The sequence below is a fragment of the Hyperolius riggenbachi genome, chromosome 10, assembly GCF_040937935.1.
Source record: "Hyperolius riggenbachi isolate aHypRig1 chromosome 10, aHypRig1.pri, whole genome shotgun sequence".
Taxonomy (NCBI): Eukaryota; Metazoa; Chordata; class Amphibia; order Anura; family Hyperoliidae; genus Hyperolius; species Hyperolius riggenbachi.
In genome coordinates, this window is record NC_090655.1 from 51,835,214 (window position 1) to 51,862,110 (window position 26,897).

The following is a 26,897-nucleotide window of genomic DNA, read 5'->3' on the forward strand; positions in this document are numbered from 1 at the left end:
CCTCCTACCTGCAGAACATGATGTCAACAAGGCTTTAGCAACCTGGGTCTGTACAGTACTCCGCCCCCAACTGGCACCTGAGGACTGAATCCTGATCCCTGCGGGTGAAAGTCAGTGTGTGTGTGTGTGTGTGTACAAAATGGATTCTTCCGTGGCTGAACTACACTCCAGAGGTGACCTGTGTAAATGTGGCAGTGACAGTTTACTTTTAAGCCCAGGATTTGGCTATGGAGGGAACTTCGGCCTGAGGATTGTTTATAGAAAGACAGAGGCCCAGCACACAAGGTGAAATGTCCTCTCTGACAGAGATGATGTGAACCTTGTTGAGGGTTGGTTTTGTGGACAAGAGGGCTACCCACTTTGTGTTAGGCACAGCAATTCAGGAGCACAATCAAAGAGGGCATGTGCGCGGAGGGCAGAGCATGTACCATGGTCCAGTTGGAGCTTTGAACATACATCTGAGAGACAGAAGAGGCTGGTAAAGCTGAGGACCCACACCGGTTATGAAGATGCCCCAGGTATGGGCACCTTCCTAAATTTTGATTGAGTTAAAGAGCTCCTGAACTGAGATTGGGGTTTTCCAATTGTCCATTTGTGCATGTCAGTGGGGCTGTCAGATGTCACAGCACCATTCCTAAAGTCCAATGCCCCCAGAGGTCCCTGCAATTTACCTAAAAAATCTTTAACTGGGATGCCCGTTGTATACAGACAAAGAGGAAGAGGCAGTCCTCCTCCTCTGTCTTTGCACAGCCCTTTCTGAAGAACACCCCTTTTACGCCCCCTATTAGTTTAATTATCGCGCCTTCAGGCTCACAGGGGGCGCACAGTCTGTTCACAGAATCGGCGCTGACCCGGAAGTACTTCCAGGGTCAGTTCCATTTTGCTGATAAAAAGCCTGAATTTTTTTCGAACAGATGCAGTGGCGGTACGGGAGAGCTGACAGGACTGAAAACAGAGCAAAATGATCCTGGAATGGGTAAGTACTGTCGTTCTGTTTTTGTTTTAACGGGTTCTTTCTGGTTCAGGGGTACTTTAAGCCATGCCTTGTCATTCAGTGCACCATATCTATGGGTAATTAGTGTGACCCAATCCGTAACTATGGCACTGCACACAGGTCATTCGTTAACTCAATTCCGCATTGTTATAGCATTGTGGATAACATTGCCTTAGAATTATGTTATGTGACCAGATTAGAAGCAAACACTTCTTAGAAAAGGACTTCACATTCAATGCTCAGTCCACCGAGACCTGCGGCTTCTTCCAGCACTGAAAAATGAATATAATTATGGAAAACCCCTATGAATAAATATCCTATTTATCAACATGACTAATAATACACTAAGCATATAGCCCTGCTGGAATAAAAATGCTGTTTTCTCCACACGGATAGATAAATCTAAAAGCCTGTGTTGCATCCTGATAAATAGGCAACAAATCTGTAAAATCAACATATTGCATGCATTATAGAAAGACATTCCGCTGGTATTTATAGACTTGAAGAGGAATTCTGTCCGGCAACTCAGATACATATGTAGTCACAAAACAGCCCCTACATCAATAGAGTATTAAAAACATATAATCTTGGCATGACCGCATAAGACACTTGGGCCACATGGCTGCTACTGCAGAGTGTATAGTCAGTGGGCGGGGAAGAAACTTTTTCTGCTCAAAGGTGGGTTTCCCACACACTAATAGGGGAAAAATATACAGGCATTGTTCAACTGATGTTATTTAAAAAGGAATTGTAACCCAGGATTCAGAGTAGGGACACCAAGAGCCAAACATAGTGTAGTATGTACTGGTAGTTGAAGTGAAGTATGATAGAGTAATAAGCTATACTCACAAAGCAGGGTTACCTCAAAGGCAACCACTGTATATGCAGGAAGGGAGATTAGACCTGAGGACCCAGGATTGAACTTTATCCCAATCAGTAGCCAAGATCCCCTTTTTCATGAAAAATCTTTACTTTTACTAAAATAGATCATCGGGGATGTCTGTATGGCTAATACTGTGGTGAAACCCCTCCCACAGTGTGATATCAGGGCCATGGCCTAGATTGTAAGTCTTCAGCATGCTCCTCCTCCTTGTGTCTCCTACCTGTTCACGCACCCCTATTACCGCACTCCCATCCTATGGATCTGAGTGAACTCGACTTGCCTAATCTCCACACTCCCCTCCAGTAGCTGACTAAGCATTACCTTGTACTCATACTGATCTGGTTTTGCATGTATTCCTGTATTGTCTTACTGCTGTATGTCACCCCTAAATATTGTCTGTAACCTTAACTAATGTCCAGTGCTGCGTAATGTGCTGGCGCTTTACAAATACAATAAATAATGGCCGTGACAGTTAGCTGTCTGTGAACCTTGGATTGTGGGAAATAATGTCTGTTTCCAACTGCCAAGCAAGCAATACCTCCCTCTGTGCATAAAAACAACCATTTAGCCTATCATATTGTTGGTGGTGGTGTTTATAGATAACTAGTAGACCTAAGCCCGTCTAAAAACGAGCTCTAGGCCACTTTCACAACCCCCTCCCTCAACCGCATTTCATTTATTTCCTCTGCGTGCACCCCCACTACACACACACACACACACACACACACACATCCACCTGCCTTGCGCGCACACACACGTCCACCCGCCGTGCGCGCGTACACACACACACACACACACACACACACACACACACACACATATCCACCCGCCTTGCGCGCACACACACGTCCAACCACCGCTGCACATGCGCAGTAGCAAAAAAGCACGGACATGGCGGGATTATTATATAGGTTGGTAGTTGGTGTTTTTTTTCCCCATGTCAGCCAGTAGTAAAGATGCTGACCAGCACGCTCAGGTGGAACAAACAACATGAACAAATTACATGGTAAATATCAATCATTTCTTGATCTATCTATTTTTTAACTTCCCACTTGACAATGTATTGGGCAGGGATTCCGTCGTGTTTGGCAGCTGCTGCGATATCACGTGCGGTTACCGCCACACACCCGATAGACTAGGGCAGCCCAAGATTTCCCAGCATGTTCAATCGATAGATTTTACTGTTTTAGGGCCAAAATTGGTCGAATCATCGATTGGGCATAATTGTTGAGGCACTCATTTTTATCCGACTTAATTTTATGGTCGATTGGACTGCAACATTGATAGATGAACGGCCACCTTTACACTGCTGTAATCACTTCATCGGTCACTCTGCCTTTTGCTCTCTGCTGCTAAATACTCATGCAGTTAGATCAGAGTCTGAGATCATTCTGTACACCCAACAGTACACCTGTTGCCATGGTGCCAAAGAAGTGGAATTTGAATTCCCTGACAATTTTAGAAAACGTTAGTCAATTGCAAACTGAAATGAAAAATATAAGAAATGAAAAATAAATTCTAAAATGCTTTTTGTATTAATGCTTTATTTTTCACACTGTATTTCCTTTACTAAATTGGAATTTTAAATGAAACACGGTGTGTAAAATGCAAACACATGACTGTAAGAAATAATTAGCTCATTAACCCGACATATTTTCCCCGTCATTGTGATTTCCTTGCTGCAATGTCGCAGACGGGCCCCGGGGAGCGGTGGGCACTCGCTTGCTGCTAATTGCACCACCACCCACAGTCTCCTTCTAAACTTCCATTCTGTCTTCCAACTGGTGACATGATCAAGATGCTATCATGCCGGTTCATAGCTGTGTTCTGGCTGAATACACCCACTCCCATATGTTAGCGCTGTAACAATGTCAGTGCCGGGGCTCTGCTTAAAGGGAAGACAGGAAAAAGTTAGGAGGTGCCCTGCTTTCTACGCTATTTATTATTTTTTGCAATAAGATAAACTGTTGTGTGTGGTGTTTTTTTTCCACACTTGCAAATATTTAGTGAAAGTCACCACCAGGGTGAGTCAAGTGACTGTTCACACTAGAGCAGGGGTGTCAAACTCTAATACAAAGTGGGCTGAAACTGAGCTCTGGGACCATGTCACGGGCCAACCTTAATGCCTAGTGGCTACCGCCCTTCCTTATAAAGTTCCCTGGTGTATAATGCCCCCCCCCTCCATCCCCTATACGGTTCCCTGCTGTCTAGTGGCCCCCTCCCTCATCTATACAGTTCCCTGGTGTCTAATGGACTTCCTCCCTTGTCTATACAGTTCCCTGGTGTTTAGTGGTTTTGCATCATTCCAAAACGGTAGCCACATATGGCTGGATCCTCTGCCTGCATGTTAAATGCTTTTGGACAGCGTACTCTACTGGTCGATTTGCCATCAGATCTGACCAACAGATAGATCCCTCTGAATCTGATCAGAGAGGGATCGTATGGCTGCCTTTACTGCAAACAGATTGTGAATCGATTTCAGCATGAAACCGATCACAATCTGTGAAGCTGCTTCTGCCGCTACACCCTTCCCCCGCATACATTACCTGCTCCGGTCGGCGCGTGTCTCCTGGTCTCCGCTGTCTTCTTCTCCGTGCTCGGGTCCTCCTGCTTCACTGAACTTCCTGCCGGGTAGAGCAGTAGAGGGCGCTCTAATGTTTAAACTTCCTGCCGGGACAGGAAGTTCAGTGAAGCTGGAGGAGCCAAGCACGGAGAAGGGACAGCGGAGACCAGGGGACACGCTCCGGCCAGAGCAGGTAATGCATTGCCGCTATCGTCGGTCATTCAAACGCCACTATCGACGCACTCCCGACCCACCAGCGATTGCGCGAAATCTTCCACAGCTATAGGCTCGCTACCTACAGTATAGCTCGCTATCTACAGTAGATACTACAGTACAGTATAGATAGCCAGGTACAGGTGGTGCCCCAGTGTAGGTAGTGAGCTATAGGTGCCCCAGAATAGATAGCCAGGTAAAGGTGGTGCCCCAGAAAATATAGCCAGGTACAGGTTGTGCCCCAGTGTAGGTAGCGAGCTATAGGCGCTCCAGTATAGATTGCCAGGTACAGGGGTGCCTCAGTGTAGGTAGCGAGCTACAGATGCCCCAGAATAGACAGCCAGGTAAAGGTGGTGCCCCAGAAAAGATAGCTAGGTACAGGTTGTGCCCCAGTGTAGGTAGCGAGCTATATGCTCGCTACCTACAGTATAGCTCGCCATCTACAGTATAGATACTACAGTACAGTATAGATAGATAGCCAGGAACAGGTGATGCCCCAGTGTAGGTAGTGAGCTATAGGTGCCCCAGAATAGATAGCCAGGTAAAGGTGGTGCCCCAGAAAAGATAGCCAGGTACAGGTTGTGCCCCAGTTTAGGTAGCGAGCTATAGACGCTTCAGGATAGATAGATTGCCAGGTACAGGGGTGCCTCAGTGTAGGTAGCAAGCTATAGATGACTCAGTATAGTCAGGTAGAGGTGGTGTCCCAGTGTAGGTAGCGAGCCATGAGTGCCCCAGAATAGATAGCCAGGTAAAGGTGGTGCCCCAGTAAAAAAACCACTCCCATTGACTTGCATTAAAATATCGGTAAAAGCGCGGCAAAATATGCGTGATTGTAAAAAAATTGCGTTCACATTTTGCCGCAATTTAAATGCAAATCAATAGGAGCATTTTTTTTGAAAACTAAAATGATCAGAAAAACGCTTTGCGCTGTGTCACCAGCCTAAGGGTACTTTCCCACTAGCTGCGATCCGTTTAACCGCTTATGGACGGTGGTGATTGAAATCTATGCCCTGTTTTCATCCCCCAATACCTGCCAGGGCATAGATTCCCTTCGCCACCACACATTCTTGCCGCTTTCTGTTGATCTTGACGCTCTCTGCCCGCCGCAGCTCACTCGTCCTGCTGTCTCTATGATGGCAGAACCTGTCATCAACGTAAGCAACACCCATTGGCTTACATTGATCACACGGTCAGGAGCCAATGAGAGCGGCTCCTGACAGGCCAACCACTCTGCCGTCTCTTATGACAGCAGAGCTCTGAGACTCTGAGGTTTCCAGCGTGCGGAGCAGACGGCGATTTGTCGGTATCTGGTGGTTTCTTGTACCAGCGGTCTCTGGTCCTTAAGGGGGCAGAGACAGCTGGTAATGAAGTGGTTAAAAAAGCAGATTGCAGACATTTTGCCAATCGCTATGAGCACCGTAATATTATCGCAGTGCTTAATTTCCACTACCGCAGGGCGTGGGAAAAGCAGCGTGCGCAATCACAAATGCAGCGCGATTATGCTTGCGATCGCAATCAACATGAAGCAGCTGCTCAGAGCGATTAATCAACATTTTTGAATTGGGCACATGCTTCACTTTCTTTCCAATTTTTATAACCTTGTCCCCATCATTTGCAAGACTTATTTTGGTCTGTGTAAAACCTTCTTGATTAGAGAATTTAAGATTAATCGTTGAGGTAGTTGGTCAAGAACCCATACACTGGCCAATTTCTGCATCACAGACCATCACTGCTATCGCCTGCAATCTTCCCATAGAGATTCATTCTGTGTAATTTCCCACGCAGTGTGTACAGTCGGATGATACAATCCAAACAACAGGAGAAGCCCCACCCACAAAGCCTGCAGCTACATCTGCTCAGAGCAGGTATGCAGATCATACAAGGCCTTCTTATCTCAAACATGCTTTTGGCCTTTCATATATAATAAACTCTTGGAATGGACCTATAGTCTCTTCCCTGAGAACAAAACCCAATTGGTTACTTTTACAAAAGTGATCAGGCTTGAAGAGCATTATTGTGGGACCTTTATAAAGCCCTAACTCTTCAAACTGCCAGAAAACAGGGATAATTATGATAACTTACGGGCAAATTAGTGAAAACTTGAAATGTGCTTCTTAAAAAATTTATCAGATCCATTAGGTACCCGCTGGCTCTCCCATCCGGCTCCGCCATGGTCCAGTCGTAGTCCGCCAGTTGGATGAACTCATCGATTTTTTGGTTAAGTTTGGTGTATATCTCCTCCTCGGCCGAGTGCCTCGCGTCCTGCACAACACAACAAAGCTCAGGTTAGCAGTTGTTGTCCATTACAATAAATCAAGCGTGGACCCTCGGTGGAACTTCAGAGCTCCTCTCGTCATGACAAATAGCGTGTCGCTTTTAAATTTAGATCTATAGTCTTGCGGCTCGTTAGTGATATATTGAAGACGATCAATCAAAGTGTCACGCTTCCAGCAGTAACTCACTTACCGCCGAGTTGCAAGTCCATCCTTTACCGGCGAACAAAACGCCCAAATTAGCAAGCGTGCCATAGATCATTCTTAAAAGCTTCTTAATCAGTGATGCAGCGTCCTCAATTAAGGAGCCGCGTGGGTATAGAGACTCATTTGCTGCGCAGGTAGGATCTTCATTAAAGTCAAATGAAAGTTAGGAAAAACAAAGTGCTTTTTACGCATTTTACATGTACTAAACTAACCAGGCCTAACAATCACCTGTCACTTGTAGAGTATGGAATGCGGGGGGGGGGGGGGGGGGGGAGATAAAAGGGTACATTTCCTGACTGTTGGTAATCATTCCAGTATATTTTTAGGTTTGTAGTGTAAGACACACCTCTCTCTACGGTATTTAAAAAAACAACCCTTTGGACACTTATTTTTTTATTTTAGCTGTTCCCATCCCTCTTAAAGAACAAGTGACAACCATGCTCCCCTAAAAATAAAAAACTCAAATATAAGTAGATAAATAGTAGTTCTACTTACATAACAGATGTATTGCATTGTCCACATTATGATTCCTATGAATTTTATAAAGGAAAAGCAGAGAATCTATTCTAGACAGTTTCCATATTGGTTACCTTTGAATAAAGCTAATCCTGACATCATTTCCTCCCTCACTCTTTTTTTCTCTTCTTGCTAATTGTGTATTCGTTACCCGCCCTCCTCCCAGAGTCTTCAGACACTCCCACTGAGGTCTATACTAGGAAGTGCACTGTCTTATGTCATTAGAAGGAGGGGGAAATAAAGGGAAAAGTGTATATATATATATATATATATATATATATATATATATATATATATATATATATATATATATATATATATTAGATAAAAAGACCCTCCAGCATGCAACTGTTTTGCCAGCCGATGGCAATGTCAATTAAAGGGCCAGTGCTCCGAAGGTATGTGATAACTCCAAACCATAACAGCAGAAAAATATTTGAAAGTTTTAAATGCAGGATTAACATCTTTATCACTTAATACACTCAGACCAGTTGCTGTTGAATTTAGATTTCTATGGTGACAATTCCGCTTTAATAATATAACTAGAAATACCAGTAACTAAAAGTGTTAAAGCAAACCCGAAGCTACATTTAAATAAAAAAACAGATACTTACCTAAGAACAACACAAAAAAGAGCCTCACACTATTAGTCTGTATACCTAAAATCATGCCCAGGTCTTCAATAGAATATCATATACAAAAAAGAAAAGACCCATCTAGGCCACCATAAACATGTTCTAAAGAACAACTCCGATCTCAATGTATAAATCATACATCCTTTATTAATAAACAAACAAGTAGTAAAAACAATTAAAAATTTGGATTTTAATTGTTTTTACTACTTGTTTGTTTATTAATAAAGGATGTATGATTTATACATTGAGATCGCAGTTGTTCTTTAGAACATGTTTATGGTGGCCTAGATGGGTCTTTTCTTTTCTTTTTTGTATATGACTTACCTAAGGAGAGGGAAGACTCTGGGTCCTATAGGGCCTTCCTGTTCCTCTCCTGGTCCCTTCAATCCAGCGCCATCACCGCTATTAAATCAGGCTTCTGAAGTCTTCCTCGACTGCTTCCTGTTTGCTTTAAGAAGCTTGTAAATGTTAAACTTACCTCTACATGGTGGCATTCACTTCTTTTTCAGATGACAAGCCGGCTATCCATCTCAGATTCTGTACAGCCTACCATCCAAATCCCCTCCTCTCACCCCGATACCCAGCTGTTATGCTCTCCTGATGCTTACTCCCATCGAGGAGGGAGCAGCAGCCCCAACATCTACATTGCATGCTGGGTTGGGCAGCCACTGCCCAGATATCCATACTTCTCACAGTCAGTCTGTTACACGCTGTTTGGACACAGTGGACCTTCCCGATCTGCCACTTTACATGTGCTTGAGAAGGACTTGGTGAACCTAACATTCAACCATTAAGGACCATGTCAACTGAGTGGTGAGAATTCCCATTGACCTGCACTAGCTTTGGCTACATGACTCTTTAGCTTTACATCTTTTGCTTCACTCTTCTCGAACTTTTCTATAAGATCATTGAGTGATTCACCCATCAGAGAGCCCGGTCGCTAATACAGGCCTATACTTTGGGCTGTGAATGTTTTCATATGTGGCAGTTATGGCCATTGCATGTGTTTTAATGCACTTATATAGGTTTTGAAGTGTGTAGTATCCATGTGTTGATACATTTTTTTTTTGTTTCCCCCGGTGGTATGTTCTGCAAATTCCTGTCCACTCATGTTGTTGACTGAATTTGAGGGATAAGTAGCAGCTTGGCCACACCTTCTCTTACACACCTGCTTTGTGAGGGGTGATGAGCAACAACTTGGCTATACCTTCCTTCCCAAAAGATTTTGCTCCTCCACTAGGATCCAAAGAGAAGGGGTAACTGTTTTTAGCTATTTTCCATACTTCATCGCTGCATTTTGCTGCTGAAGTTTTTTATATCAAAGCTTTATAAATGCCACAACAAATGCTGGGAGAAATGCAATGATATCATCAAAAGTAGGTCACCTCCAAGTTTACAGCTGCTCTATGAATATATACCCCTTAGGCCTATGAGGACTGTGACCTCATCCCTCCAGCAACTGGGCGGGACCAAAACAGTACAGACTGTTGCAATGGAGTGGTCAGGAGGGCCAGCGGAGTGGTGTACAACAGAGCAGCACGGAGCTGGCGGGGTGAGTAGGAGAACAGGGCCCTCAGCAAGCACTCGGCTAGGGATGGTTAGTGAGATGCAAATAATTTCAAATTGATGCAGCATTGTGTAAAGTTTGTATGCAAATGTATGCAGCTTGAACATGAACCAATCAAATCCTGCTAAGGTAAAATTCAATTGGTCCATTTTCAAGCTGCATAAATTTGCATACAACATTTGAATAATCCTGCATCAACTCAAAATTATTTGTATCGCATTGCCTATCCCTACACTCAACCAAGACGATGAAATAGGCAGATCGCTGGTTAAAGCACTGAACCCTGATCAGCCGCCTTGGTTGAAACCCATCTAGTTTGGTATAGTGTGAAAGGGCCCTTACTACGTACCTTGCAAAAGTAATTGCCCCCATTCCCCTCTTGGCAGTCTATCTATTTTGTTACATTCCAACCCGTCATTTTAACATTTCTTAATCTTACTTTATGTGATGGATGTGCACAAAGTAGTCCAAGTTGGTGAAATATTAAAAAAATATATATAAAAACAAATAATAATAATAATATATGGCAAATTTACATGTACATATGTATTCACCTTGTTTGCCATGTCCTGGTTACCTTCGAACATCACATAATTAGTGAAAGTCTAAATGTGCATTTCTATCTTGTAGATTAATTAGTTAAAGAGAATCTGTATTGTTAAAATCGCACAAAAGTAAACATACCAGTGCGTTAGGGGACATCTCCTATTACACTCTGTCACAATTTCGCCGCTCCTCGCCGCATTAAAAGTGGTTAAAAACAGTTTTAAAAAGTTTGTTTATAAACAAACAAAATGGCCACCAAAACAGGAAGTAGGCTGATGTACAGTATGTCCACACATAGAAAATACATCCATACATAAGCAGGCTGTATACAGCATTCCTTTTGAATCTCAAGAGATCATTTGTGTGTTTCTTTCCCCCTGCATCTCTCATGCACTGAAGTGTCAGGCTGTTTCTTCCTGCAGAGTGCAGACAGCTCTGCCTGTATGTAATTCCTTAGTATGTGAAAGCCCAGCCAGCTCAGAGGAGGATTTATCCAGCTTGTAAAAGATAATAGAGCAGAGAGAAGCTGCACTAATCTAAATAACATACAGCAGTGTGCAGAGAGGGGCCTGGAGGGGGGAGATACATCACAGAACCACAACACTGAAGAACTTGGCAGCCTTCCAGACACAGGCTGACAAGTCTGACAAGAGAGAGATAAGTTGATTTATTACAGAGATGGTGATAGTAGAACGTGCTGCAGTAAGCCAGAACACATTAGAATAGCTTTTGGAGCTTGTAGGATGATAAAAAACAGGATGCAATTTTTGTTACGGAGTCTCTTTAAGCCTTTTGGACATAGCTGCTACGTCCAAAAGGCTGCTGCCATGCGCTCCCGCGACAGGTCGCGCGCACGCTCCTGTGCCGCCCCTCGTTAGCCCGGAGATCAATGAATAGGAATGCAGTCGATGCTTTGGCGCCAGGAGAAAACCATGATATAAATTTTGTCTTGTCTTCTGGTTTCGGCAACAACATTATTATTTATTATTTTTAGTATTTATACAGTGCTGACATCTTCCGCAGCGCTGTACAGAGTATACTGTCTTGTCACTAACTGTCCCTCGGAGGAGCTCACAATCGAATCTCTAACATAGTTATATGTCTATGCATGTACCATGTAGTGTATGTATCATAGTATAGGGCCAATTTAGGGGAAGCCAATTAACTTAAATGTATGTTTTGGGATGTGGGAGGAAACAGGGGTGCCCAGAGAAAACCCACGCAGACACAGGGAGAACATACAAACAGCATGCAGATGTTGACCTGGCTGGGATTAAACCGGGGACCCATCGCTGCAAGGCAAGAGCGCTAACCACTACGCCACCATGCTGTCCACATTACACCCATTCTCTAATAGAAGCCCATACCGCATGTTTATTGGGATGATACATTTAGTGAGGAATTGGGGCCGGACGTTAACACATTTGACACAACAGACTATGCTGCTTTTGCTCCATAGATGATGGTAACACTCACCTTAAAAGTGGACAGGCCATAAAGCCTTGTGGTGTGCACAGTCTCGGGTGAGATATGTGTGATATTGGTGATAAAGTCCTCCAGGTATTTACAGGCTTGCTCCAGGTGTGTGGTGTTTATGATGATCTGTACCAGCTACAAAGCAGAGAGAGAGACATCCGGTGAGAGGTGTGTGCCGCCCAGTTCCACCTGATTCAACTGCTGCTACACATGGCAATTACTGTATTACAGGATACTGCCACGCTATATATAGCCCAGAGCCATGCTTAGAGACCTATACAGCTTCCTCTGCTCGGGGAAAACACCCAGTCTGGAAGGTTAAACAAGTTTAGGTTAATGTTGAAAGGAGGAAATTGAGGTATGTGCAATGAATGACTTATTGATGTGGGTTTTCAAGAGGATCAGCTCCTCCAGCCTGCCAGGACTACGATTTGTGTGATAACGTACCCCATACAGTAAATTATCAGGATGTCAACCGCCGCAGAAGCCCACACTATCCATACTAACTTACTGCAGGAAGTACTTTGTTTTTTGCTTGTAATAGCCCCTGACAGAAGACAACTGGCCTGACTTATTCATGGCACTCAAGTGACCCAGCGGGAAAAGCGAAAAGCAAAAGGATTTATACTTACCTGGGGCTTCTTCCAACCCCCTGTAGTCCGTTAGCTCCCTCTGTCCCCTGGTCAGTTGTCAGATGCCAGCCCTGTAAAGTCTGTAACTCTGCGGACTACTGTGCATGCTGCAAGCAGCACCCCACTGACCTCCTGTGGCTGGGACCATTCTGTGCATGTGCAGTTTGTTAAAGGACAACCTGTGTGAGAGTTGTATTGCTGTAAAACATACATAAAGCAACAATGCAGAACTACAACAGGTACCATATGTACTAAGACAATTTTTAATATTTACGCTCTGCCTAATCTGTGGTCCTCCAGCCCCTCAATGTTGAAACTAATATACTGACGTAAAACAATAGGATACCTCTACTGTAGTGAAGTAGCAAATGTAGCAATTAAAACTCAATTGAAGATTTCAAGAATTTCAATTCTTGAAAAATGGGCTCAGACAAGGAGCTTGAGTCTTACTTTCTGGCAAATGGGAACCTTTTGATGGTTTATACTGACCTGATGAAGAGGGAGATACCCGAGAAACGTGTTGTCTGAACACTTTTTGTGCAATAAACTCTTGAAATCTTCCACTGAGTTTTGAATTGCTATTTGTTACTTCACTACAGTAGAGGTAAGCCAATCATAGATCTCTTTTTAAATGGTTTTTAACTGCTTTATACACTTTGGGAGTCTCCATCATTTTACATTTGTATTACACCTATTTTGGGACGTTATATTTTTAGAGTAGCTCTTAGCCCCAGCAAATACCTATCCTTGCAGGATATATTCCATATTCTATGCTTTTACTTATTCTTGTCACGATCTGTGAACTTATTATGACTCTGAAGAAGCTGCCATGTTTGAGGCCGTGAAACGTGCGTTTGGCTATGTCATGTGGAACTAAACGTGCTTCAAGAACTTTCTTTTAACGTGCTGCATCCCATTTGACTTTTTATAATTAATATTGTAATTAAAAGCTAATGTTTTACATCTGATTGTGATCACTGAGCCTATAAACCCTCATTTCTGTTTTCTGTTCTATACTGGATGTTAATCTGTTATTAGAGGGGTGGCTTGATCTATTGATTGAGATTGTCTGTGTATTATAGGTCACATTACAGTGTGGTGTGAGGACAGAGGATGAAGATGAGCTCCCCACAAAAAAGAAATTCTAGTATAAAGGCTGGTCAATAATTGCCTACAGATTTATCTTAATACCCATACGGGACAGTGAACCTGTAGGTAGAAAACATTGCTTCATTATATCATCACTATAAAGTGGTTGGCAGAATAAATAACTACAGACTCAATTGCCTCAACGACCAACAAGAAAACTTTATTTCTGCCTTTGTTTCAGCAGCTTATACCTGCTAACTACTAATCAGTCTCACATGCAGTTTGCGCTGAAGAAGTCTCTAATGTAATATTTCATCATCTGCTCAATTTCTACAACACAGGTTTGTGACAGGTTTACTTTACGTGACTGACAGGTGCTCTTTAACCTACCCGGTGTTTAATTTCCATGCAATTTTTGTACCATAAGTGGTACACATTTTTTAAAGTGATTCTTCATATTGTAAGCATTTTTGCAGACTGCTTGCAAGCTGAGGTCTTGCAAGCTGTCCACAAGCATGCGTACAATATAAAAAAAAGCACTATTTTTATTTTTTCATAAAAATATATATATACTGTATATATATATATATATATATATATATATATATATTTTTTTTTTTTTATTTTTACTTTATTGACACCAGGGGGCACAGGCAGCATCATCAGAGGGACATGCTAGGGGACACGATCGCCAAGGGACAGGAAGCGACGAAGGAGGAGAGGAGAAGGGACAGGAAGCGACGATGAGATGAGAAGATCGCTGCTGGGGATCCCTGAGAAAAAGACGGAAATACGCTCGCAGGGAATCCATGAGGTGCCCGCGAGGGATCCCGCAGGCAACGACTTTGTAGGTGAGTATTAGCGATTACTGGATGAGCCTGACTTGTCCTTGCCAATTTTAGTCATTTTTTTAATAGAGGGACTTCAACCTAAACAAACATACTGTCATTCAGTTACATTAGTTATGTTAATGAAAATAGATAGGTAATATAATCTCATACAAACCATGTTGTAAAAGAACAGGCAAATGTTTGTAATTTCATAGGGGCAGCCATCTTTTTGGTTGAAAGTGTAGGTATGGATGTTTGGTTGAAAGGAGGTGACAGGGAGCACGAGACACAGTTCCAATTGTCCAGTGTCCTGATCACCCCTCCCAGCTGCGCGTGCTAGGCAACGAGAACAACAACATCAGAAATCCTATCATGCTTTGCACAGCATCAGGGGAAAAATGCCAGGGCAGATTTCTTTGATGGGGTGGAGCTTCGCTTCTGTGTAGCTAAAAATGAAGCTTAGGTAAGAAAAACAAAGTTTTGATGCTGTAAAACTGTTAAAGAAACACCAAGCCTTTTCAGTGCTGAGTAGATTTTTAGTCTGGAAGTTCACTTTAAGGAGGAGTCACGCTTGTGCTTATTGCTAGGGAGGTTAATCTCTGCTCCAGGTTTGTGCAGCACACAGTACTCACCTCAGTGAGACCTATATGAGGCTTCTTGATGAGGCTTTGCAATCCGCTGCTTAAGGTTCTCGTGAGAAGGAGATTGGTGGATTTCCGAAGCATATCATCGATTTCTGTCGCGCTAGGAAAAGGTCAGGACAGAACACGTATTAAAGAACGCAGAAACTAAAACATCCTAAAAAATACGAAGAGAGATAAAATGCCCACAGAATGTGCTTTGTCTGCGGCCGCGAGTACCCGGCCATTCCTGGGTTTTCTTTCCACGGCAGGCGCCACCAGAAACAAACCTTTGACTCTTGCTCTCTGACACCAACTCAAGTGGGAATTGTTAAAACCCCACAATATGACTGTTTCTTTGTCCGCTGACTTATCTCTGAACCCGTCTATGGCAGTAGGAAAGAAAACTAGGTTTCTCCTTTACACACGTATGTAAAAGAAACATCTTAAAAATAATCTTATGTAGATTAGCTTGTGTCTCACCCCGCGCCTGAAACAAAACTGGTGAGTGATTAGCCAGGGAGATATTTGTATGATTTCCCCATCTATCAATCCGTGTATTGGAGTGTGAAAACGTATGTGCCTCTTCCAGGTACAGGATAGTTTCACACTGAATTGTTTCTGATCTCTAAACAAAATGTATTTTATACAAAGGGAATTTGAATAAATAAAATACAGTTGTAAATACTCCTTTATTTAACCTCCTCGAGACCACGTGGCTCAGGTCCCTTAAAGTGGACCTGAACTCTTGCACAGGGCAGAAGGAAAACAGAAATGCGGAGTGAGTGAGCTTCAGTGAGGGGTGAGCAGTGGTAGCGTAGAATTTGTGCGGTGTGACGTTGGTAGGCCCGGTTTTGCTTACCAGCGGTCTCTGGTCCTTAAAGAGACTGAGAGATGAGTCTCACTACAGTTTTGTTTACTTACCCAAGGCTTCCTGCAGCCCCATAAGCATGGTTGTGTCCCTCACCATCCTCATACGATGTCCTGTTCATCAGCGGTGAGCCCTGGTAAGTGTCTCAGTGACATCAGCGGCGGACCTTCTGCATATGCGCGGACCTTCTGCGCAAGAGCAGAAGGCCCCGGGCTGACGTCACTTAGTTAGACTGAGCCACTTACCGGGGGTTGACTGCGAGAGAATGGCGGTGCCGAGGAGGCTGGCGAGGGACACATGCATGCTTATGGGGCTGGAGGCACAGCAAATCTAGCTGCAAACAGCTTCAATAGAATATGATTATTTATTCCTGTGATACAATGACAACAGCCATGTTGTTTGTAAACATTACACAGAGGCAGGCTTATCTGTATCTTGAGCCATCAGCCTAATCCCCTCTCCTCCTCCCTCCTCCCCTCTGCCTCTGAAATCAATGGCTAGTAACACCTCCTCCTCCTCCTGCCCAGACTGAGCTCCCATGAGCCATTGCTACTGCCAAGGCTCTCTGAAAACCTGTGGATGTGGCTTTTTTCGTTTACAGGGAATTAGAGTATTAAAACAAAAACAAAAAAAGTATTTGGCTTGGGGAATGCCCTATAAACAATAGGAAAGGAACACAATTATGCAATGTGTAAAAGTTCACCTCGGATCCACTTTAAGGAGCCATTTCCACTGGCTCCTGAATGGTGCATGGAGCTGTTTAGTGTGCGATAGTGTCAGGAGCTGCCAAGCTGTACAACAAAAAGCAGATAATTACCTAAGAAGAGGGAAGGCTTAGGACCCCCTGAGGTTTCCCCGTATCCTCCTCCAGACCACAACCCACCTCTGCCTGGGACCCTCTAGAAAATTCAGCGTAGCCAAACCGTAACTGTGCAGATGCAGTACAGCTGTGCTTGTGCAGGGCAGGGAACACAGTCACAAGCACATAACCAACAAGTTCCTGACTGAGATGTTCCGAAGGCGTGGGAGCGGTAACAATGGGGGTGAGGAAGACACAGGAAGCCTATGGACCATCCAGGGGCTTCCCTCTACCTAGGTGATCTGATTTCATCTCAGGTACACTTAAATCACTTCCTGTCCCTATTACGTGAAAATAAGTCTCTGCACTCTCCTCCCTACAAAATCTTAGATAACACTGTTTATTTATCTCTGACCTGATAACATCACTACAGAGTTGTAAAGGAATAACAGCAAACCCCTCTCCTCCTCCCAGGGAATTCAATGGCAGAGTTAATTAGTAAACAAGTGTAAAATACACATTCCAAGAACAGACAGTAGCAGATTGTATACATTACTTAATTGTTACATCTAATACATTATCAAAACAAATGAACTGTTTAAATAAACATGAGAGATAGAAAAATAAAATGTGTGGGTTTAATGTGCAATATAACTGTTTACATTAAAGCTACAATGGATGAAAGCGGATACATTGTGTATTCTTTCACTTTTTTCCTTTTAAAATGCATAGAAAATAAGATAATTGCTAAATAAAAATATCAGCCACAAAAAGCCTAATGTGTCCTAAAAAACTATATATTGATCTTGATCATTTAGTTGTGATAATTATTGATAACGTTATTGGCAAAGTAATCACAGCTGAGCTGACCTGTGAAAATAACCAGGGTAGGGAAGTGGTTACATGGCAACAACCAGGGTTCAAAGCAAACTTTCAGACACCCCCCCCCCCCCCCCCGAAGACTCAAAAGAGAGAAGGTGATCCCATTCTTCCGGTAAGGAGCCCTGCAGTACAGGCTGCTCTGCTTCTTTCTTTTCCTGTTCCCACAGTGCTGTTGAGACCAATGAACGTTAGTAATGATCAGTGAGATGCAAATAAATCCACTTTGCCTGCAAATGTAGATACAAATCCGCAGGGAATGTATTTGATTGGCCTATGGACCGTTTGCACACAATTTGCACTATATTTTCATACACTGCATCATTTTATACATGCATTTTCATCTGCATCTTTTTCACCATACCTAGTGTAGATCCTAAAGCTGTGAACCCAAGATGATTACTAATCCTGACCCTATGAATAGTAGCATCACCCAAACAAGTCGTCGTCCTTAAAGGTGCCGCGTAGTCTTCCCCAAGCTTTACGTATTTATAACTTCAATCTAAAACATACATGTCAAACTCCAGCCCCCAGGCCAAATCTGGCCCACAGAGCCATCAAATTTGGCCCTCAAGTGGTTTTCCCTTTCTGCATTATGTTTGGCCCACTCTAGACCCCCAGGTAAGCTATATTGGAGGTGACGCCCCAGATCACCTTAGAAGCCATATGGGGGATAGAGGGGAAAGTACTAGACACCAGGGAAATGTTTGGGGGGGAGGGGTACTAGACACAAGGGATCTGTATAGGGTGGGGTAGACCACTGAACACCAGAGAACTGTATGGGCAGGGGCCACTTGACACCAGAGAACTGCATTGGGGAGGGCCACTAAACACCAGGGAACTGTATAGGGGAGAGGGGCCACTCAACAACAGGGTCTGTATATATAAGGGAGGCGTAGCATTAGACTACAAAAAAAACTTTATGCGGGAGGGAGGCGGGCCACTAGGCATTGAGGTTGACCCATGACTTGATCCTTATGTTCAATTTCGGCCCACTCTATATTTGAGTTTGACACCCCTGATCTAAAATGATCTGGTAAGCCTCCTCTCTCTTTATGGGGGAGGTCACTGTATGATGAAGATAAGCACCTGATGGTATTTTAGTACCGACCATGGAAGAGATTGATTGCTGGTTTTCTGGATGACGGTACACCAGCAGGATTTTTTGTTTAACAAAAGTGCAAACAGAATATTGGTTTTAAACTTAATCAATTTGATAACCAATTTTTCTCACAAAAAGATTCTGAACATTTAAAGTGTACATCTGCTCCAGAATTAAATGCACTATAAAATGCACTGTAAATGTGTATTTTCTTATGTCCCTTTCACAAAGCTGTTAGTTTAATTTTGAGGTTTTGGACTGGTCCAACTCATGATAGGGTTTTCTTAATTCTCAGAAACACTAACTGAACGGCAGTTGATCAGTCCTATTGCCAAAACAGTGTGCAAATGAGAAAGAATAATAATAGGGAGGATGGCTGACATCTATGTATAGATCCTTCAGGGGTTGCTTTTGTGAAGAAGAAAGGAGATACTGAGATTCTCAGTATATCATGGGGAGATGGACTAGTCCAAAACTTGTTTTACTGCTTACTGTAAGCAACAGCAACATAGGAAAAAAATAATTTGTGAGGCAGAAATGTACATCTTATATGTATACGTTTACATGTGTTTAAATATTACAAATTTAAAGTGGACTTAACTCAGACCTCCTCTCTGCTCTAAAAGATACACAACATAATAATCTTTAAACAAAAAACATTTCTTTGTTACAGCTGATACAAATCCTAAAATAAATCTGCACAGTTTCTACTTCCTGATTCATAGAAGCAGATATATTGTTTACAGCCTGTACTTTCAAATGGGCTTATCTGCCACTGGGCTGGTTCACATGGACGTCTGTCGGCTTCCGGCGGCTGGAAGCAGCGTCGTCCTGTGACATCTCGTTCAGGGGGCGGCGGTACGGCGATCGTCAGCTTCCCCTCGCGATCAGCGTTCCTCATCCCCGCAAGGAAGACGCGGCGGCTAGACAACCCTAGAAGCTCTAGGGCCGGCTGAAATAACGCAGTGAATCGGGATCGGAACACCGCGTTAGCGACGGTAATCATGCGATGCTAAACGCTCTCATTCACTTGAATAGGAGCGTTTAGCCGACGAGTCCCGAACACTTGGCGGTAAACCACTTTGGTATCAGCAGTCTCTGGCCCCTTAAAGCGGATCCGAAAATGAAAAACTAACTATAATAAGTAACTTGTCTATACTGTATTTCTTATCTTAAGTTTAGATAGTTTACTCAGCAAATCTATCTGCAAACAACTTCAACAGTTTATGATTATTTATTCCTGTGATACAATGAGGGCAGCCATGTTCTGTTTGTCACATTAAACACAGGCAAGCTGACCTGTATCTCCCACTCCCCTCTCCTACTCCCTACTCCCCTCTGCCTCTTAAATCTCTGGCTAGTAACCTCCTCCTCCTCCTGCCCAGACTGAGCTCCCATAAGCCCTTGCTACTAAGGCTGAGAGTGCCAAGGCTCTCTGGAGAAGCTATGGGCGAGACTTGTTTAGTTTATAGGAAATTAGAGTATTAAAACGAAAGAAAAAAAAGTATTTGGCTTCAATGCCCTATAAACTATCCTGAGGCTTCTCACTCTTAAAGTTCCGTAATTACCTACAGGTCCAGCGATGTCCCCTTGAAGACGGTTGTATGCACCACGTCACGTGACGCTAAATGAGAATTCAAGCGATCATAGTACTTTGCGCGGGAGTCATAGGGGATCTTAAAGATCCGATCTGACAGACGTTATCACTGTTAGACGGCAAGCGATGTTCGCGTGGTCGTGTGCCTGTATCCACTTCACTGTATCACGGAAACAACCCCTCACCACTCAAAAAAAAAAGAAATCGCCAGTCGTCGGGCAAATCCTTGGGAAAATCGTGACATGGGTACATAGCTTTAGGAAAATAACTCTTTTTGAATCAGAGCTTCAGCTCAAGTTCCCTTTAAGCCCAGTACACAACCACAGCTTTGGCCATTTTTGAAAGGTAACAAACATAACAGCCACCCTGTTAACATCAGGTACTTTTTAAATCACTTCTACGACCTTCCCTCTGTATATTATTTTATACCACAAAACTAACGCTACGGAAGAGGCAATAACAGAGCTGTGGCTGGCTGTTGTGGGCTCACATCCATAATTAGTTAGGTAATATTGTTGCGTAATTGCCGCGGTGTGCTTTTCTTCACCTCTGTGAACTGCTCCTCCAGTTTTGACAAGTAATTAGTTGGTGTATTTTGTACATGTGTTCAGTGAGTAAATATTTGCAGGTTTAGGTCAAGAGGTTACTCGTTACTATGTGTAAATTGTGGCGGGGATCAATTAAGGATGTGTGAAGGTACGCTCATTTACATTCATTAACAGATAAGCAATGAGAGATAAGCTGGACAGTGGCTTCTGGCTGATGCTGTGTTTTCAAGCTGAGCTCTCAAATGTTATTCTAGCTGACTGAAGGCCGGCCAGGTACAGGGGGACAATTACTGGGGATGCAGATCACAATGGGACAGGTTAATCTGCTCACTTTAAATAAACAGTCCATCTTGCCACTGCTCATATCCCATGTGGAGGATGCAGAGGGCGACATGTGGGGCAACTAAAGGCTCATACACATTGGGCTCAGTTTACTAAGCTTATCTCCTGTCTAGAGTTATTACCATGGTGATAAGGCATGTAGTATTCAGGAAACATTTTACCTCAGGCAAACCTAAAGTTATCTCTTCTGTCTTTAAGTTAAGGTGAGATCTCTTAAGTTAACTCTTCAATCCTTAAAATAACTCCAGAATTCTAAAGTTAAAGACAGGCATTTAATTAACCGTGTGAAAATAACTAGACAGGACGTAACTTAAAGAGACTCCGTAACAAAAATTGCATCCTGTTTTTTATCATCCTACAAGTTCCAAAAGCTATTCTAATGTGTTCTGGCTTACTGCAGCACGTTCTACTATCACCATCTCTGTAATAAATCAATGTATCTTTCCCCTGTCAGACTTGTCGGCCTGTGTCTGGAAGGCTGCCAAGTTCTTCAGTGTTGTGGTTCTGTGATGCATCTCCCCCCTCCAGGCCCCTCTCTGCACACTGCCTGTGTGTTATTTAGATTAGAGCAGCTTCTCTCTTATCTTTTACAAGCTGGATAAATCGTCCTCTGAGCTGGCTGGGCTTTCACATACTGAAGAATTACAGACACAGGCAAAGCTGTTTGCAGGAGAAAAAACAGCAGCCTGAAACTTCAGTGCATGAGAGCAGAAGGTGGAAAGAAACACACAAATGATCTCTTGAGATTCAAAAGGAAGGCTGTATACAGCCTGCTTGTGTATGGATGTATTTTCTATGTGTGGACATACTGTACATCAACCTATTTCCTGTTTTGGTGGCCATTTTGTTTGTTTATAAACAAACTTTTTAAAACTGTTTTTAACCACTTTTAATGCGGCGAGGAGCGGCGAAATTGTGACAGAGGGTAATAGGAGATGTCCCCTAACGCACTGGTATGTTTACTTTTGTGCGATTTTAACAATACAGATTCTCTTTAAGGACTGAAGTGATAAGATAGCTCTCTCACTGTGAAGACTTATCTATATACCTTAATAAGCCAAAATCGATGTGTGGAGGTAAGTTTTCTCTTGCCTTATTATCTCCAGCATGATTTTAGTGAATTGAGGCCATTCTAGAAAAAAAATAACTCGATCAAGACAATTGTTCTGCAAAGAATCTAGCGTGTGGAGAGGCAGAGCCGGGATAAGGTCCTCCAGCACCCAAGGCTGAGACACCAAAGTACACCCTCCCACCCCAGCCATCACACACGGTTTAGAGTAAGAGGAGCCCCAGGGCTCCCAACACCTTAATCGCTAGTTATCTGGCTTGCTGTCACTGTATCCTCTTTTCTTATTTCTCTCTGCTTTAAACACAATAGGGAAATGATAGTGAGTTGTGCGCCCTGTGCTACACTTCACTCTGAGGCTGAAGCCTCTCTCGCCTCTGCCTCGCCACGGCCCTGTGTAAGAGGTGCCACACAATTTTGTTTAGCGAATCCGGCATGCTGGGTCACTAACAAGGGTAAAGGAAAAAAGGGAGAGGGGAATGTGGGAGGAAACCAAGAGACACCAATATAGTGTAGTAAGGTAGTGACACAGGGATTAAGATGACGTGAATAATTATACTCACATTTATGACAGTATTATTATTTAGTATTTATATAGCGGTGACATTTTCCGCAGCACTGTACAGAGTATAGTGTCTTGTCACTTAAAGCGGACCTGAACTCAGAAATTCCTCTCTGCTATAAAATATAAGCAACAGCATAATAACCTTTACAAAAAAACATTTCTTTGTTACAGATTACAGAACTTCTGACATAGATCTGCAGTGTGTCTACTTCCTGCTTTCATGGAAGCAGACAAAGGGTTAATATCCTGTGTTTACATATTAGCTGTGTCCGGGAAACATGTTGAGAGTTTTTTTCATTTGGATCAATAAAATTACAGTTCTTAACCTCACCATTCATTTTTTTCTCCAACAGGAGGTAAGATTACCTTGTAAACTGTAATTGAATTTTACATTGGCGCTTCTGAACCGCGTACAAGGATGAAGGGGCACATTGTTCTAGGGCAGGCATGGGCAAACTCGGCCCTCCAGCTGTTACGGAACTACGAGTCCCACAATGCATTGCAGGAGTGACAGCCACAGTCATGACTCATAAAGGCAAATGCATTGTGGGACTTGTAGTTCCGTAACAGCTGGAGGGCCGAGTTTGCCCATGCCTGTTCTAGGGCTTAACACACCCACTTGAAGCCACTCCCTCATGTGCCACCCCTTGACCTTCCTCCACACTCCAATGAACAGTACACAGCACTCTTAAAGTTAAAGTGGACCTGAACTCTTGCATAGGACAGAAGGAGGACAGAAGGAAAACAGAGAGAAATGCACATTGCATGTATTTAAAAAGTTTAGCCCCAAGTTGACTAATCCCAAGTTGTACTTTGATCTCTCAGCTGTGTCAGCTGGCTGCCATGGCAAAGCAGCTAATTGGTAAATACAGGAGGTTAACAATATATCTGCTTCTATGAAAGCAGGGAGTAGACACACTGCAGATTTGATTGCAGGATTTGTGTCAGCTGTAACAAAGAAATGTTTTTCCTTAAAGGATATTATGCTGTTGCTTATCTTTTAGAGCAGAGATGAAGTTCTGAGTTCAGGTTCACTTTAAGCAGAATAGTGCATCTTTCTATAGCACTCGTACCCTGTAGTGTTGTCCCGGGAATCTAACAACAATCAATCATTATGTCTTTGCTTTATGTTTTTGTGTTTTTTGTTTTTTATTTTTTTATTTATTATTATTATTATTATTTTTATTTTTATTTATATATATATATATATATATATATATTTTTTTTTTTTTTATTATGTTTTTATTATTTTTTATTATTTTTTGTGTTTTATGTCTTTGTTTCTTTACAGCTGCTCCTTGTCCTGTATTTTGCCTGAGGAAGCGGGCTTGAGACCCGCGAAACGCGTTGCAATTGTTTGTTTTTTTGGAGTACAGATTAAATGCTTTTCTATACATTTGATCACAGTGGTAGTGTTTGAATGATTGGGGAGGCAAGTCCACCCTTGCCCCCCGTGTTTTACCGATTTTAATACGGTTCTTTTTTTATTCTACTGGCGCCTCTGTTCCTTCATAACAACAATCAACGTTTATTTATTACTATATATAATTTACACTATACTGGTTTACAGGCTCCCTGCACACTGCATGCGATTCCGATTTTTAATAGTTTTTTACATCCGATTCCAATTTTTAATCGTTACTGCATGCTGCGGTTTTTCCTCCGTTTTTCTGTTGATTGTATTCAGGAAAAAACGGAATTGCAAATCGGAATCAGAATTGCAGAACGGATTTGCAGTGTGCAGGAAGCCTAAGAAATATTATGTAACAGAGAATCATGCCGAGATTGGAGGACACTGCCAGTTTGCTCATTAGGAGGTTAGTTTTCATAATATAACGATAACTATACCAGTGTTTCTGGTTAGGAAGATTACGATTTATATACTATATTTTTTATCTTTTTTTAACAGTAACGGTTATTTTTTTTTTTTTTAAAGAACATTACAACTCAATGTGATAGAACAATAAGGTACAGTTGTGGTTATCATTACAAGACAATCCATCGGAGGGATTCCTGATACAAACCCTCTTAAATGTCAAGTATAGTATAGTGACATAAACACCGTTATAGTAACCGGTTAGTGTTACATATTGGGTTGCCAGTATCCAAGAAACCACCCTGTAGAGGAGAAGACAGGAGTGGAGAAGAGAGAAGGAAAAGAGAAAGAAGAAAGAAGAGATGGCTGTTCGTACCCCGAGTTGCATCCAACCCCCTACCTCCGCATGGCCTAATCCTCATAGGTCAGAGAGATTAAAATTATTATATCAGTATTGGAATACATTCAGAGTCCGTAGGGTCCATAATTCTGGTCTCCCATATGCCCCAGATTTTATGGTATTTCTTTGGGCATCTCCTATTCAGGTATGTAGTTTTATATAGAGGCAGGGAGGAGTTGATAGCTTTAGCCCATATTTCCAGTGTAGGAACGGAAGATTCTTTCCATAATTTATGTATTTCTTTGCGAGCTTGGAAACAGAGGGTTTTAACCAATATCTGTTTGTGGTGAGTTAATATGTCCTCCTCCATTTTCCCGAGTAACAGGAGGCCTGGATCCAGCGGGAGAGCAACCTTCAGTAGTCTATTAATTATGGATAGTACGTCTTTCCAAAAGGGGACGATCCTAGGACACGTCCAAAACATATGCACGAAAGAGCCTCGGTCTGCCTGGCATCTCCAGCAGACGTCCGAAAAAGATTGGTCCATCCTGTGCATACGCTCCGGCGTATAGTAGGCTTGGTGTAGAAACTTAGTCTGAACTAGTTGGTCTCTGGCTGAAATGACCGAGGTCGGGTATAGTTCTAAGACTTCGTCCCAGTCGTACCTTTCCAATCCTGTCACCACCCGTTGTCATTTGTTGAAGCATTTATCAAGTTTAGTGTTGTTAAGAGTTAGAAGTGCTAGATATATTACTGAGAGTACCTTAGGTAAGTCTCTACTTAAAAGTAGTTTTTCTAAATCGTCCATGGTAAGTATTGGAGGGGATCTTCCAAATTGTGAAGAGTAGGCATGCTTAAGTTGGAGGTAACGGAAAAAGTGTGAGTTTGGTAAGTTAAATTGTGATTTTAAGGAATCAAATGTTAAAATTGTTTGCCTCTGTTGTATGTGAGCTAGTGTTTTAATTCCAAAGCTCGCACAGATTACTGGGTCCGGAATAGTCATGAAGTGTTGAAGCTGGGTGTTTCCCCATAGCGGGGTATGTGGTGAGAGTACGCCTTCCCTCGCCAGCGGGGCCCTAGCCGCCCCCCATGCCTTCCACACCGTTAACATAGCTTGCGTGGTTTGTGAAGAGCATTTAGGACCTCTATAGGGTAAGTTTGTTAATTTTTCGTACGAGCCCAGGATTGCAGCCTCTATGGTGGTTGCAAGGTTTGAGCTCATCTTGCGAAAACCACCAGCGGGTCGTTACTAGTATAGAAGCCCAAAAGTATTTCTGACAATTTGGCATGGCTAGCCCCCCTCTGTTTTTTGGCAAACATAAAATATCCAGAGCTATGCGGGGCTGTTTACCCGCCCAAATAAATCTAAGTAGGATAGAGTCCAGTTTTTTGAAAAAATTTTGCGTAAGTCAAATTGGGGATTGTCGAAAGACATAAGTAACTTTAGGCAGGTAGATCATTTTTATTAAATTTATTCGGCCTATCAGGGTCAATAGCAATTTGTCCCAGATTCTACATTTACTCTCCAGCGACTGTACTATAGGGTCAATATTCAGCTTTTGGTAAGCAGTGATGTCCTTGGTAACCTGCACTCCAAGATACTTGAATTGAGAGACTGATTGCAGTGGGGTGGGAGGGGCCAGACTATTAAGAGTAGGGGAGCCTAGATCATACCCCCCAACCGTCCCGTTTTCGTCGGGATTCTCACGATTTGGGGGGGCCCTCCCGCTATCCCGGGCCCCCCCTCTTGAATCCCGACAGCTGGGCAGAAATATAGGAGGAAAAAATGATCGAGGCTCCAGCCGCGGTAATGAGGGATGCGGGAGCCGGCTTCACTACTTCCTCTCTCCCTCCCTCTCTCTGAACGCCCCCCTGATGGGTCTGTGTCCCCCCCCTTGTTAGCAGAGTGAGCGCAGCGGAGCAGCCAG

At 43.0% G+C, this 26,897-nt stretch overlaps 1 protein-coding gene across 7 annotated transcripts in view; it reads right to left on the reverse strand.

Annotated features, from left to right (window-relative positions):
* Positions 1-26,897, reverse strand: part of EXOC6 (exocyst complex component 6) — a 386,110-nt gene that overhangs the window by 127,939 nt on the left and 231,274 nt on the right. For all 7 annotated transcript variants that reach the window (XM_068258178.1, XM_068258176.1, XM_068258180.1 and 4 more), the window contains 3 exons: positions 15,057-15,168; positions 11,874-12,008; positions 6,736-6,915 (listed from right to left, as the gene is read on the reverse strand). In XM_068258178.1, coding sequence (XP_068114279.1) covers positions 6,736-6,915; positions 11,874-12,008; positions 15,057-15,168 — 427 coding nt within the window. The remainder of the gene's footprint in view (positions 1-6,735; positions 6,916-11,873; positions 12,009-15,056; positions 15,169-26,897) is intronic.